At 39.0% G+C, this 16475-nt stretch overlaps 1 protein-coding gene across 1 annotated transcript in view; it reads left to right on the top strand.

The window, feature by feature from the left end:
- Nucleotides 1-11980: 11980 nt before the first annotated feature.
- grm5b (glutamate receptor, metabotropic 5b) overlaps nucleotides 11981-16475 on the top strand; it is a gene marked incomplete at its 5' end in the record, with an annotated part of 89744 nt that continues 85249 nt past the window's right edge. The window contains one exon of the mRNA XM_079610841.1: nucleotides 11981-12644. Coding sequence (XP_079466967.1) covers nucleotides 11981-12644 — 664 coding nt within the window. The remainder of the gene's footprint in view (nucleotides 12645-16475) is intronic.

Raw genomic sequence — 16475 nt, 5'->3', positions numbered from 1 at the left:
TCCCTCTGTTATGTTTTCAGGCTTATATGCGTGTCATATGTTTTATCATGTGCCGTTTGGGGAAGCTGCACATATAGTGCTCTTAGCTTTCTCAAATCATAAGCCCGTCACATGTTGGCGTATTGGGCACGAGGTCCAGATAATCCAGCGCGCAAAAGAGGAATGAGCGTCACAGGATTACCTCGGGCTCTCTCTCTCTCTCTCTCTCTCTCTCTCTCTCTCTCTCTCTCTCTCTCTCTCTCTCTCTCTCTCTCTCTCTCTCTCTCTCTCTCTCTCTCTCTCTCTCTCTCTCTCTCTCTCTCTCTCTCTCTCTACTCACTCACTCACTCACACTCTCTCTCTCTCTCTCTCTCTCTCTCTCTCTCACTCTCTCTCTCTCTCTCTCTCTCTCACTCTCACTCTCACTCGCTCGCTCTCTCTCTCTCTCTCGTCTGGCTTCATCACACACAATCATATGGTTTGTGCATTTCATCCATAATACAAAGAGTGGCCCATAAAAGTGTTTAGCCACTTAAAAATGTCAGAATTCATTTGAGATTTGATGAGAAGATATCCAGACTGCCAGTTAGACACTGTGGTTGTGAAATTAAGTCAAGTCACCCTCATTTATATAGCGCTTTTAACAATATACACTGACCTGAAAAAAATTATAAACGCAACACTTTTGTTTTTGCCGCCAGCTGAACTCAAAGTTGCACATTTATGAGTGGCCTTTTATTGTGGCAGCCTAAGGCACACCTGTGCACCTGTGAGGTGGAGGGATTATCTCGGCAAAGGAGAAGTGCTAACACAGATTTAGACAGATTTGTGAACAATATTTGAGAGAAATAGGCCTTTTGTGTACATAGAAAAAACTTAGATCTCGATTAATCGCGATTAATCGAATCCAAAATAAAAGTTTGTGTTTACATAATATGTGTGTGTATTGTGTATAATTATTTTGTATATATAAATACACACACATGCATGTATATATTTGAGAAATATTTGCATTTATATAGTGCATATATATTTTTATATGATTTATATTATATATAAATATAACTATTTTATATATACATTTTTTTATATATATATACATGCATGTGTGTGTATTTATATATACAAAATAATTATACACAGTACACACACACATATTATGTAAACACAAACTTTTATTTTGGATTCGATTAATCGCGAATAATCGTTTACTGCCCTAGTTCATCTCATGAAAAATGGGGGCAAAAACAAAAGTATTGCGTTTATAATTTTGTTCAGTGTAGATCAGCTTTACAGTGATAATAGGCGATTACAGTAACGGAGATTGTTTTGGCTTTACAGCAGCTCTAGAAGAAAGTTATTGTCCAGCTAAAGTTAATTAAATTGAGTGGTTAGTTCTGATGACACTTGCTTTGTCATTTTGTTTCGAATACACGGATATTCAAGTCACTTACCGTAACTGTAAACATTTTTAAAGCCACTTTAATCTCATTAAAGGCCCGTTCACACCAGTGCTGATAACTATAATGATAACGATATAGGTTTAGTTCCCAAAATCGTTCTCAAAATAAAAGGATAGCGATAAACGATAACAGCACAGAGAAACGATATTGTTGAAATAATTTTTTAGTACGATTTTTTTCCAGCTGATGAACAATAAAAACATTGCCAGCCAATCAGAATCCATCCTGCTTTAAAGGGATAGTTCACCCAAAATTTTTTAATTTGAGCGTCCGCAAGATCCAATGAGGTTCATTCTCGTGTTACGCAGCACATGTTTGTGTGTGAATAAAAGCCTAAACTAAATCTGTTCATCATATAAAGCAAACAAGTCTCTTCAGAAAATTTGGACTAAATCACTCAATTCATATGGATTAATTTTACAATCTCTTTATGAACTTTTTGAAGCGTCAAAGTGGTAGTTGCGTAGCTGTCAATGGAGGGACAGAAAGCTCTCAGATTTAATCAAAAAGATCTTCACTTGTGTTCTGAAGATGAACGAAAGAATTCTATGAATTAATGACAGAATTTTTTTTTTTTTTTGGTCTAACAATCCCTTAAGAGCTTGAGCATTTAAAGCGTCAGACAAAAAAACTGCAGCATACTTAGAATAAACATTGTCCGCCGGTGTGATGCTAATATAGTTACCTTTATAGCGATCGTTCTTTGCTATGATTCACAAAAACGTTGCTCTACTGTATATTGATTGAAATTGAGAGGTTATTAGAGGATGAAACCACTGTCCCCTTGCATCATTTAGCCTATATTCACACAAACTCATTTCAGATTCAATGAAGGTAGTTTTTAAGGAAAGTTTTGGTGCATGATAAAAACATCCAGATATATTTGACTGTCTACTAGTTTAAATATGACATCATTACTGGCCCGCTGTCAGACACTGCAAATACTTCACAAGCATTGAATTTGCCTGTAATACCACAAGCGGTCTACAGAGGGCAGTGTGAGTTGAACTTTAGCCAGTCACCACTGGATTGAACTCAGGATACTCACTGAATGAGGCTCTGTAGTTCAGTAGTTCTTCTCCTCTGTCCTTCTGTTGACTTATATCTTTGAGACTCGACACTGCAGAGCTCACATTGCCATTCCTGTCGTGGGCTTGTGTTTGACCTCTGTACGGTTTATATATGAAAGATACTGCAAAATACAAAACAAGTGAACGCAGTGGAAACTGCAGGTTATGAAAGGCTTTAAAGCCCCCCCTTTGGTGAAAAGCTTTTAATGTTGTTTATATGTCTATGTGGTGATTTTAATATAATTTAAGGCAAACCATGTGTAAACTCATAAGTCGACACCATTGCTGAGTATTTTCTGCTTAAAACTGCAGTGAATCAAAGACAGTCTCAAACACACGGTGTGAAATCGCTGGAGTTTCTAACGTCACACACTACCTTGTAACCAATCAGATCAACGTGTGATCGCCAACCAGTGGATCTCTGAGCTGAGTGAGTGAGTGGAGGCGGGGCTCATTTGCATATTCATAGAACTGCGTATACTAAATGAGGGAAGGGTGTCGAGTTAAAATCAAGATATTTTAAGGCATTCAAGGAAAAAAAAACTTTTATATATGTCCTTTTGGTGATCAAAGATGAGTTTTAAGGGATACAATAATTGACTACAGGGGGACTTGTTTGTTGCCAACAAGTATTTCTAATTCTAATAAATAAATAAATTAAAGCCAAATAGAGCTATTCTCTACATATAAAAAACAAAAAACAAAAAATATACAAATTTAAAAAGCAATCAGATCAACGTGTGATCGTCAACCAGTGGATTTCTGAGCTGAGTGAGTGGAGGCGGGGCTCTTTTGCATATTCATAGAAGTGCCTAAATGGGGCAAGGGTGTCGAGTTACATTCAGGATATTTTAAGTCATGACTAAAAACAAATTCCAAGAAAAAAACGCTTAAATATGTCATTTCTGTGATCAAAGACGAGTTTTAAGGGATCAAATAATTGACTACAGGGAGACTAATAAAATAGCATAATAAATAGGCAAATGTTTTACTTTGTATGTTTTATGTATATTTTTAAAAAAAATCAATACTTTTATCCATTAAAGATGCTTTCAATTGATTACAAATGACAGTAATGACATTTATAATGTTTCTATTTCAAATAAATGCTGTTCTTTTGAACTTTAAACTTCAGCAAAGAATCACTGTTTCGACAAAAATATGAAGCAACACAACTTTTTTCAACATTGATAATAATCAGAAATGTTTCTTGAGCATCAATTGATTTCTGAAGGATCATGTGACACTGAAGATCGGAGGAATGATGCTGAAAATACAGCTTTGATCACAGGAATAAATTACATTTGAACATATATTGCCATAGAAAACAGTTGTCTTAAATTGTAATAATATTTCACTGTTTTTTACAGTATTTTTGATCATATAAATAAAGCCTTGGTGAGCAGAAGAGACTCTTTCAATCTCACCAGCCCCAAACTTTAAACAGCTGTTTATTTGATCAGGAAATGTTTAATTTTGAAAGTTAATTTGTGTATAGACCTTCATTAGCTAGTTCAAGATGTTAGATAAGCCGGTCTCCGGAAATAGGGTTTAATTCTCCTTAAAATTAAGACCGTTTTAAACTAGGTGTTAGAAAGCTTTTTTTTTTTATGCTACTAAAATCCATAAAGTTGTTTCCCCCGAAAAGAGAGAAAAAAATAAATCTGCCATCTACAGCCATCACTTATTGGTAGAAGCATTTCAGACACAGGAATCTTTATATATCATCAGTGTTTCTATGGCAACTGAGATTATGTCAATGTCATTTTGAGACGCCATCGAATAATTGATTTACTGTCATTTTTATGGGTTTTGTTATATTTGTAGAGAGATAATCCCTCTCGGCACACGCCGCCCACTCACAACATCTCCGCTGTCCTTCACTTCTCTGAGGCTTCTGTCTTTCACACATATTTACAAGTCCAACCAGATAGCCAACAATAATGAATGCAGGGAATTGATTTCGTCCATCAGGAACAGATTGGATTGTGAACATTTGACATTTCAATAACATAATGGAGGTGGAGGGGAAAGATCACAAAGTAAGAGGGATTGTGACGTCATCTAAAAAAAACATCTTTGCTCTCTTATGTGGTTTGTTTCATGCAGCCCGCCATATAAATAAAGTATCATGATTAACATTTTAGTTTTATTTACTGTATATACTGTTATATTTATTAAGATTTTGAATTAGCTTTATTTTTATGTTTTCAGTTTTCATTTCAATTTTAGATTCATTTAATTTAAGTTTTAGTAATTTTTCTGTGCTTTTTAAATTTGTATTATTTGTATTTATTTATTTTTTAATCTGTAGAGAAAAGCTCTATTTGGTTTAAAAAAATATTAATTAGAATTAGAAATACTTGTTGGCAACAAACTCAATTAAACAAAGGTTAAAGTTTTTCATTGAACAAAATGCTGTGTTATTTTTAGTTTAAGTCCCCCTGTAGTCAATCATTTTAAAGATAAACTCATCTTTGATCACCAAAAGGACGTATTTAAAAGTTTTTTTCCTTGAATGCCTTAAAATTTCTTGAATGTAACTCGACACCCTTGCCTCATTTAGTATATGCGGTTCTATGAATATGCAAATGAGCCCCGCCTCCACTCACTCACTCAGCTCAGAGATCCACTGGTTGACGATCACTCGTTGATCTGATTGGTTACAAGGTAGTTTGTGACGTCAGAAACACCAGCGATTTCACACCATGTGTTTGAGACTGTCTTTGGTTCACTGCAGTTTTAAGCAGAAAACACTCAGTAATGCTGTCGACTTATGAATCTACACATGCAAGCATATTAAAAACACCACATAGACAACAACATTAAAAACTTGATTTTCACCAAAGGGTGAATTTAACAATAACAACACTGACTATGATATATTTGTAATATGTAAATATGTAATGAAGTGGTAAATAATAAGATTAGTTGTCAGCATAACATCTGATAATGTCCGTGCCAGTATTTAAATTAGTAGCTAACTGACCTGTTTTTTTTTTTTTTCTTTGAATACAACTAAACTAAATATATTTATTCCTAGAGGTTCTGACAAAATGTTAATTGCTGCAGTCAATTTAAAAACGTTTAAATAATTTGAATGATTTTTTTTTAAATCGTGTTGAGTGAATGATTCAATGACTCACTCATAAATACTTTTTAGTATCAGCGTTTTTAAACGAATCTCTTGAATGAATGATTCAATGAAAAATACAGTTTTTAACAGTCCCTTGTCGCCACCTACTGGTGTAACAATGCAATCAATACAATCAAATACTTTCAATATCTGATTAACTGTATTTTGATCGCTTCCGTAGACGTCAGTGTTTAAATCCGAACTATTAACTTTTATCCCAGTACTTCTGTGATCATTAGAATATTTTTAACACACAAATAACGATACTGGTTGGTTGAAACGCCTGTTTGTGAAACTGTTTAATACCTATATATGATAATTATATATTTTTATTATTAAATTATAATATTTACATATATGATAAATGCTTTCTCTGGCTCGGCAGCAGTGCAAAAGCACACAGTAAAATCGTTGTCATCGCGATTTTTAACGATTAATCATGCTATCCTTAATATGTGTGATTCCTGTTGCCATGGTTACTTCAGAACTTGACTATATTTAGTTCCAAATCAAATGCGCACTCCATTTCAGAAATGAGAGACTGGCTATAAGTTTGACTTTTGTCATTTCTGAAACTTTGCTGAAGAACATAGAACACTTGTTTTTAAACCTTTTGGAGGCGGTCTCAAGCCCTAATGATGGGGTTCAGACCCTTTCTAAAACCCTCCTCCAGAATTCACAGCCTTTAATGTGACTCCATCAGACTGAGTCACTCTCACACCAGTTCAAGCGGCTCTTCCCACGCGCGAGTGTGTGTTTCTGTGCGGGAGTTAAAGAGGAATTCAGGAAGCTGACATGTCCTTATGAATGACTTCTGTGTATACTAAATTACAAGTGTGTGTGTGTGTGTGTGCGTGCGCGCGCTTAGGGACTTGTTTGAACTTGAGTGTTTGACTATTTTGCAGTTTGCTTGTCTTAATCTGTGTGTGTATTCTTGCATGTGCGTGAGGACTCAATTACACACTTGAGCCTCTGATTGCTCGTCATTACGCCTTTAAGAGCGATTGGGAGGGGTTGCCATAGTAACCTGACCTCAGAAGCCATTGAACAATTACTCTTGTACTTTCTAAGAAGCATTTAGGAAGCTTTCCAGCATCTCAGCGTAATTTATTACAAGCCTACACTCCGCGGTCTCAATCATGCTAATTCTATAATTAACAAGCATAATGCTATTAGCAGCATTCCAGCGCTGTTGCTGCGTCTCTGAGCGTTTGGATGAACAAGCATCGGTCAACTGAACCGACTCACTGATGGATCACACGATTCACATTTAACAATGGTTTGGTTTTGCATGGTCTTAGTATTGATAAACTGATAGGTTTAATAATTGATAACTGTTTGGGTGATTAACAAAAAGGTCCAAGGATCTTGCTTCTAAAATAATCTAAATAACTAGTAAAATAATGGTGTTTTTTAATTAACAAAATATATAATATGGTTAATTCAATTGTATTTTTTTAACCCTTACGTATTGTGAATTACATTTTAAATAAGTAAAAAAAAACTTAGAGCTTAATAAAACATTTTGTAAAAATCTTAAACTTAAATGTATACATTTAAAAAATAAATGTTTCCACAAGAACTAAATGGCCCATTCTCTTTTACCATTAAGATTTATGTACTTTGGAAAGTCAATTTATGTTCAGATATACTTTAAAGTATTTTATTAGAACGCTTGAACATTTCATTGTTGTTTAGGAAAAACAGAAAAAGTTCATTTAACATGTTCTGACCTTTTATGACAACATGCTCCAACATGATTACAATGGGAAGCCATTAAATAGCATATTATAGGCTGTTTAATGGCTTTACAGCTAAATTTAACAGTAAAAAATATCAAATAATTCATGAAACAGCAAAGATCTGTAAGACACCATGTCATACCATTGGTTTGCTAACAGATGATGCAATTAATAATTGAATATGAATTCTAAAATGTTTGTGACAACCTGCCCCAACCTAAATACAGTTCGACCTTTCTGCTACTGAATCCCCCTTCATTAGTATAACCTTGTATTTCAGAATATTTTTTATAGTCACTGAGCTATTGTCCTTTTGACAGATCCATAATACATAAAAAATATCTGCATTGTACCAGCCCTCTAAGATTATGGCTTCACTTTTTTTGCTTTTGTTGGGGAACATTTGAAAGCTGGTTATGTTTAGCGTGGGCTTAATATTCAGCATATTGTTTATTTGTTTCTAGATGTTTGCATATGAATATGAGAGCAGATTTTCCGCTGTAATCCATTTTGTGGTGGGCTCACTTAAAGCCACCTTAGACATGTAAGAGAAATACTATGCAACATTGTGAGATTAAGAAGATTACCTGAGCTGTATTGGTCAAAGTGATGCTAGCAGCACTAACTCACCTACACCAGCATAGACCAGCAATTCATGTTCTTCTCAGCAAGAAAGCGAAAACGAGAGGCTGTAAATAACGTATTTTAGTCTGTCTGTGTGAAATTCAGAGAGATAGCTAGAGAGATTTACGAGAAAGGCTATCTGTTTTGTGGTAAACCTCATAGGAAGCTGCTGGAGTGGTTTTGCCTTTTTAATGGCCGTTAATCCCGCGCGCAGTTGGCGGGCACATTTAATCCCGCGCGAAACCCAAAGCTACTTTGGCTAAAAAGCCCCATCCTGTAAATCTGCCACCGCTTTTTCCACTCGTGCTCGCTCATATGAGAATGATACACGGTTAGGCTACGACAAGTCTTACACACGAGATATCAATCGGAGATTCGCGTCGTTTTGTGTTTTAAACTGTCACGTGAAAACGAGCGGGAAAATGAAGCCGCGGTTACCACTGAGATTCTGCGGTTACCATGGTAAAAAGTGGATTAATCGAAGTGACGCTTTCTTCCAGATCGAGTGGATGTTTTCGCAACATCAAGCTGTCTTGAAATAGACCCCAGAAAATAATTTTGCTGGTAAGATGAATCACTTAATTCAAACTTTTGCTATAGTGTATAGGCCTACCATTCTTGTAGCCGTATAGCATAGGTTATGTATTCTCACATGTAGTACTTTCAGGCATAACTAATAATGTATGTGTATATATATATATAGTAGGCTATATCTCGTCAGAAACATTTTATTTTGTATTCATAATTTGGCAGGGCAGGTAATTAAGTTTAATTATATGTTTAACATTGGTCTTGGTAATTATCTTATCTGACTGAAAATTGTATGGCTTTATAGTGAATGTTATCGAAACCAACCCATTCGTACAGTATTTTTAGTTTATTTCACACATTAGGATACCTTTTTGGAATCCCATCACTCTTCCTGCCAGTTAAAATTTAACCCTTTTTTTATTGTCTCCTGAGAAAATCTGATAATCTGCACGTATATTAAAGGGGTAGTTCTTTAAAAAATATATTTTATTTATTCAGTGCTCATGTCGTTCCAAACCTTACTTATTTTCCGTGTGATGCAAAATACGAAATTTCGAAAACACCTCATGGTTCTTCACATCTTCTATTATGTTCCATAGAATCAAGTAAATCATACAGGTTTGGACATGAAGATGAGTAAACAATGACAAAATGCTAATTTACTGATGAACTATCCCTTTAATTTTGAACAGCAAAATTCAGTTCATTTTCTATCCCATTACCTCCTTATACATTCACATCGGTGTTAATTCAGACTGTATCTGATCTTTCCAGCTTTAAATGCACTGGATTAATCATACATCATCCCTTAGACTTTCAGTCCCGAATATTAAAGTGCCACAAGGTGGTGGTCTTCTGCTGATCTATGTCAGTTTGAGGCGGAGTACCCCAAGGCATTGGTGTGGGGCCCCTCACATTTTAAAAGCATTTGTGATCGTGCTCCTACAAATGAAGCTCCAAAACAAAACACAATTGATGATTGGATATTGACAACATTATCAGTCACACACTGTTCAACACCTGCGCTCGAGCTTTCAAAAACAGCAGAAAAGCATCAAAATCCACGGTCGGTGAGTCACTTACCCCTTAAAATCTCACTTTTAAACATGCAATGATAAAATGATCAGCAGTTGACGTGATTTCGTTCATGGAGAAGCTCGGGCTTGCAGGTGCCACGGCCGGTTGGATGCAGCCAGTCTCGGGGTTTACGGGTGGGAGGGGTTGAGTCGCGGACTGGGATGTGTGTGTCTGATCGCGCTTCGGCAGTGTTAGTGCGTGACAAGAAGACGAGACGACACTACAGCTGTGGCTCTCCGGTGCCCCGCCGTTTACCGGGCTACCGACCCCCAAATCTCAGACGGATCACCTGTGGGAAGCACGCGCATCATCCGTAACCTTAGTGAATTGAGGCGCGGGGCAGGTAAGAAGGACCGTCACCAAAACATCAACCTGTGCGCGGACACACACTCTCCGCGTGAGTTTGGGTCAGTGGAAGCGATGATGTTCTGGAATTAGGAACGCGCTCTGTTTCTCTCTCTCTCTCTTTCTCTCTCCCTGCAGATTATCGACCGAGCGCGAGCGTCTCAGTTGCATGGGTAACAGCATGACTTATTGGGAATCCATTACGTGCAATTTCATTTGCATTGCACATGTACGCAGTTCTATATGACTCATTAAGTATGGCATATCTGCCGTGTTAAATATGCAGCATCTATCGGACCTTTTAAAGACTGGTGGTTGTTTATGAGGTGTGTTTGACTGTGAGCACATGGAGTGCTTTGGCCACTGCAGTGTGATGCGTTTCAGCACCGCGGACAGCGCGAGCTCCCGTTCTCCCGGTTATCAACGGCAAGGTCGTTCGTTCTCATCCGTCCCGCTTAGAGTGGAGCTCTCTGCCCTATCAGCCTGACATTTGCATTCATTTGAATGAAGTGAGCGTTAAATGCCAGCATGATTTCAACGCGAATGCCTGATATTGAGAGGTTTTTGTGGGATTGCAGTTTGTTTCCTCTCCTATTGTTTCTTCTACGCCGGAGGCAGAATGATGGTTCTCTGCGATGCATTAGTTATTTTCCCCATCCATTCAGCTCTTGCCATAATGTTTCATTCGAAAGTGAGACAGCATTTTGGTGGTGACAGAGTGCTGCCTCTCTAATGGACCCCGTATAGCATGTTTTAACGAGGACCAGGGGTCTCATCTGCGGTTTGGCATGTGAAACTGGCCCTTGGATGCAGCTGAGGGAATTTTTATTTATTTATTTATTCCGATGCCATTGCTGTGAGACTAAAATGAGTTGCTTGTGAAAACCGCACAGTGCAAGTCATCTTTTATTCCTGAAAAATTGTCACCTCTTTTTTGGTCTCTATGTGGTCCGCAGTTGGAATGAGTGAGTCTGACAGCCGATGTAAGTGGTTCTGGTTTGTGTCGAGGGCTTGAAAGCTTTCTCGGTTATTCTTGACAGCCTTGGAACAACGTTGTCTTTTCTGTTGCACTTTCAGACCGACGGTTACATTCACACAGAACACACACTGAAACACACATCAGAGAAGACCTTGCAACCGTGCACGCCGTATAAAGACTATTTTTCTGAAGTTGTAACCAAGGATTATTGGAGTATATTTTACTATTTCAGTCTTTCTTCTTTTGCAGTTCTTTGTGAAACGAATCATTTCTGAGTGAAAATAGTTTCAAAGTAAATCCTGCACTGAAAAAAAATTGTGTGGAAGAAATGGCAAGTAACACTGAATTAAACAAAATATTGAATAGCATTGTCATGTAAAACATCCTGCTATAATTGTTTTATTGACAACTCTTCGCAGTTTCACTGCAGCACCAGAACGCTGTCATCAAATATTGAACATAAAAGTTTAAGACGGTTGCGTGTGTGGTTAGGTTTAGGCTGAAGATAGCAAAGTGCTGAAACGTTTCTCCTGTTCAGTTCACGTTGCACTTTTTTCACTATGCAATCCAGAAAATATCTATATTTTTTTATAGACTCCTATAGTCTATATTCATTGTGCGGCCAGCCACCTTCTTGCTCGTTTCATGCTCAACATTTCCCCTGTGTTGTCGTTGTGTGTGCATGTAATAATATTGCTGTGTCCATCTCCTCTCGTTCAAGGTTATGAGGCCCCTCATCTCACGCCGTCCCCAGCTCGAGGTTGCCACGGCAACGACCCAGCATCCGGCTCAGGGTCGCGGCAGAAGCTCTCGGACAAATGACAGCGCGTTTCAAAGCCACAGGATCCCAGAGATCTCCCTTCGGTGTAGTAAAACACGGAGTCAATAAGTTGATATCTGTCAATAAGTTCGGGGAAGGAACGACGCAGCTGGACTGATCTTCCTCATCTCATCTGCAGCATCACTGGGACTGTGCCTTTAGCACTAATGTGCGAGTGACCGAGCTGGAACAAAAACACCCCCTTCACTCCAAAATGTTCCCTCTTGTCGTTTTGCTGTGGCGTCTGACGTCTCTTGCGGCGGCGGCTCAAACTAACGAGAGGCGCGTCGTCGCCCACATCCCCGGCGACATTATTATCGGCGCGCTTTTCTCCGTGCACCACCAGCCGCCGGCCGACAAAGTGCACGAGCGCAAATGCGGGGCGGTTCGGGAGCAGTACGGCATCCAGCGGGTCGAGGCCATGATGCACACCCTGGACCGGATCAACGCCGACCCCAAGATCCTCCCCAACGTCACGCTGGGCTGCGAGATCCGGGACTCCTGCTGGCACTCCGCCGTGGCCCTGGAGCAAAGCATCGAGTTCATACGCGACTCGCTCGTGGCCGCGGACGAGAGCGAAGAGGCCGGGGCCGGGACCAGGTGCGCGGATCCGAGCGCGACGCCCATGAAGGGGAAGAAGCCAATCGTGGGGCTGATCGGACCGGGATCCAGCTCAGTGGCCATTCAGGTGCAGAACTTACTGCAGCTGTTCAACATCCCGCAGATCGCGTACTCCGCCACCAGCATGGACCTCAGCGACAAATCCCTGTACAAATACTTCATGAGGGTCGTGCCTTCGGACGCCCAGCAGGCCAGAGCCATGGTGGACATAGTCAAGAGATACAACTGGACCTACGTATCTGCCATTCACACCGAGGGTGAGTGCACTGTTACATTCTATAATTCATAACCAGTAACTGGATTCAGACTCATTCGGCTTAAAAGAGTCATTCATTAGAAGAATCAGATCATAAAGTCCCCTGTAGTCAATCATTTTATCCCTTAAATCTCATCTTTGATCACCAAAATTGCATATTTAAAAGTTTTTTTCCTTGGAATTTTTTTTAGTCATGCCTTCAAATTTCTTGAATGTAACTCGACACCCTTGCCTCATTTAGTATATGCAGTTCTATGAATATGCAAATGAGCCCCGCCTCCACTCACTCACTCAGCTCAGAGATCCACTGGTTGACGATCACACGTTGATCTGATTGGTTACAAGGTAGTTTGTGACGTCAGAAACACCAGCGATTTCAAACCGTGTTTTTAAGACTGTCTTTGGTTCACTGCAGTTTTAAGCAGAACATACTCAGTAATGCTGTCGACTTATGAGTTTACACATTGTTTGTTTTAAAGCATATTAAACACACCACATAGACATATAGACATAAAAGCTTGATTTTCACCACAGATAATAGTCTTTATTTGTGAATTGCATTCAATGACTAATTCGATTCAATTTGTGAGTCTTTTTTTCCAATTCATTGTAGAATTGAGTCTTTCGTTTGTGAATTGGATTCAGTGACTAATTTATTGGACTGATTCAACTTATGAGTCTTTCTGGCTGATTCAATACATGAATAGGATCATAAGAGTCATTTATTTGTGAAGTGGATTTAATGAATAATTCAGTAGAAAGATTAAACTTGTCAGTCTTTTTGACCAATTCATTATAAGAATGAGGTAATAAGTGTTATTTTTGAGTTAGCGAGTAATTAATTCGGCTAATTCAACTTGTGAGTCTTTTTAATCAATTCATCACAGGAATCGGATCATAAGAGTAATTTGTTTGTGAAGTGGATTCAGTGACCAAGTCATTGAACTGAAGTGAGTCTTTCTGACTGATTCATTACAAGTATTGGATCATAAGAGTCGATCTTTGTGAATTTGATTTAACGAGTTGTGAGTCTTTTTGACCAATTCGTTACAGGAATCAGATCTTTTGTTTGTGAAGTGAAATCAATGACTAAGGCTGCGTCCGAAATGGCTTACTCTCTTGAGAATGACTTATTTTGAATAAGTACTTACCCAATTCATTAGAATGATTCAGCTTGTGAATCTTTTTGACCAATTCATTCAATTACAAGAAGTGGAACATACTGTAAAAGTCACAGATGAATTAGCGAATAATTGATTAGACTCATTGTAACAGGTATTTTTCTATGGGGACTTTTATTTTGACGGGTTTTCCTTTCTCCGGCGTGTGCGCGGCAGATGAAAAGACGTCTGGGGAAGAAGAAGAGTGAGCAGTGTTACGAGGCAGACACGCCATGATCACTGTATGAGAAGTCGTCATTTTCTACGCTGAAGCTGTAATTTAGGACAGCGGTGCACGGTCAGATTACGTTTCGTGAGTTTAGTGTACACTTGTGTGAAACTGGAGACTCAGTAGTTAAAGCAGAAGTTCGGTTGATTGCGTCATCGGATGGAGAACGGTGTTCAAGACTGGCCGAGAGCACGAGAGAGAGAGTTGCTAGAGCCGTGAGTTTCATCCATAACACTTGTTTTTTCTGACTGAACGCATTTTTGAGAGTCCTGCTGTTTTTAAGTCATCCATGAACTGTGTCGAAACGAGAGACGTTGATGTTTTTTTGCTGCGAATCATTTAAGTGCACTTGTTAGTGCGCGAGAATGCGTCTGTGAACTGGACGATCGGTTTTGAAAGAGTGATTCCTTTTTTTTTGTAGTTTTTTTTGAAGAGACTGACGGCCGTCTATTATCAGTGTTTTTTGAAAGACATTTTTTGAGATTCAGATATTTCAGTCTGCGTGCCGCGTGCGAGCTGAGCTGCCATTTTGTTCCTGAGTTTTTCTGGGCCGCGCTGAAACTTTGCTTGTGTTTTTTTTGTTACCCTGCCATCATTACGACATCTCCCTGACCTGTCTCTGTTTATTGCTGTTCATTTTGTCATTGCAAGTCATCGCAAGTCATCACAACAAGTCATCGCTTCAAAGTGGTCGTTTCCAGACTGGTACAACAGTTCCATACGCACACACACAAACACGAACGTTTCACTGAACCGAATGAGTGTTCGTATGAACTGTCGATTTGAACTGTGTTTGTGATAACTGAGTCGAATGGGAACTGAATCATAAATTGATTCAAAAGAATCGTTTAAGTGAATTCAAGGTTATCTATGTGAAATGAGTTATGTGAAATGAGTTATGTGAAATGAGTTATTTGAAATGAGTTATAACTGACACTGTTTTGGTTACATTTTTCTGAGGTGTTGAAAGAGGTTTGTCTTGAAAGTGTTAACCATTTGAAATCTTCCAAGAAAACCAGAAATCTCAAAACTGTTTTTATTTATTTTATTTTATTTTACTTTATTGAAATAAATCCTTCCAGGAGAAATATAATTTTCTAAGGGAAGGAAAATAAATTACTAATTGTTAATCTAAGATATTTGACAGTTATTTTTGAGTTTACCTTGGGGTAGGGGCGCCTCACTTACACTATTAGGATTAGGTGGGTGAGGATGTGAATTTAAATCTATTTTTCACCACATGCACTTCAGGAAGCTACCGTACATACTCACCTGAAGCCTACACTCCCTATTCCTGTAGTATATTTAAAAATAGTGTAAGGTAAAACATATATACACATAACGTGCATATTGAGGCTCAAAGCACTGGAGTGGGGACTAAGATCCTTTCGCTTTTACGTCTTCCAGGGTAATGTTTTAATTTTCCCCTACGAAGCGAGACTTACAGTCCCGTTACATTTGGCGTCACGAACAGGATAGAATTATACTGTATTTACTTTTTTTTGTGTGTGTCACAAGTCCCAGGCCTACAAGCTGAAGAATGGCAGAGTTTGAGGAACTGAAGAGGGAGATGGCGGAGATGCAGAGGCGGTTTGCCGAGCAGGCGGGAGCACTCGACCAAGCAAGAACCGAACAAAGAGAAGCCCTGTCATTAGCAAGAGCTGTCATCGAGCATCAAGCCACCGCTCAAGCACCCCCAGCTGCCATTTATATTCCCAGGGACAGGAAACTTCCAGAGTTCAGTGGCCGTTCGACCAATACTGGAGAGTTAAGCGTTGAAGAATGGGTTGCCTCAATGAAATCTGCCTTCCAAGTGATGAGAGTACCTGCAGAAGATCGTGTAGAGTTGGCGAAACAGCATCTCAAAGATGAAGCCAAAGCAACTGTGAGGTTCATGTTAGGTGATGGTGAAAAATCTACCGACGATATCTTTCAAGTTCTACTAGACACCTATGGAGACAAAGTGCCGATTGGAACCAGACTGAAAGATTTCTATGAACGCAAGCAAATGCAAGGAGAGACGATACGCTCATACGCATATGACCTACAAGAGAGACTCCGCCGAGTTCAGCGCAGAGAGCCAAACAGAGTTCCAGAGGCCGAAAGTGTGTTAAAGGAACAACTTGTCCTGGGCCTTCGAGATGATTTTCTGAGGCGTGAAATGAAAAGGCGAGTTAAAGAGGATGCAATGTTGACTTTTGTTCAGGTAATGCAAGCTGCAATCACTTGGGCTGAAGAAGAAGAGACTCAAACACCGGACTTTCCAAAACCCAGCCCCCGCGTCAGAGTAGTAAGTGCTGAGGCAGAACAAGCTTCCTCCACATTAACACTGGAAAAACTGCATGAAGCTATACAGAAGATCGCCGCCCGTCAAGATGAACTTTACCAAGCAGTACACAGTAATAGCAGAGTCCAACTTCAACAGAGCCGTCCTAAAAGACAA

This window comes from Phoxinus phoxinus, assembly GCF_949152265.1.
Source record: "Phoxinus phoxinus genome assembly, chromosome: 4".
Lineage (NCBI taxonomy): Eukaryota > Metazoa > Chordata > Actinopteri > Cypriniformes > Leuciscidae > Phoxinus > Phoxinus phoxinus.
The sequence above is the reverse complement of the archived record's forward strand: the minus strand, read 5'-3'. Positions and strand labels throughout refer to the sequence as shown.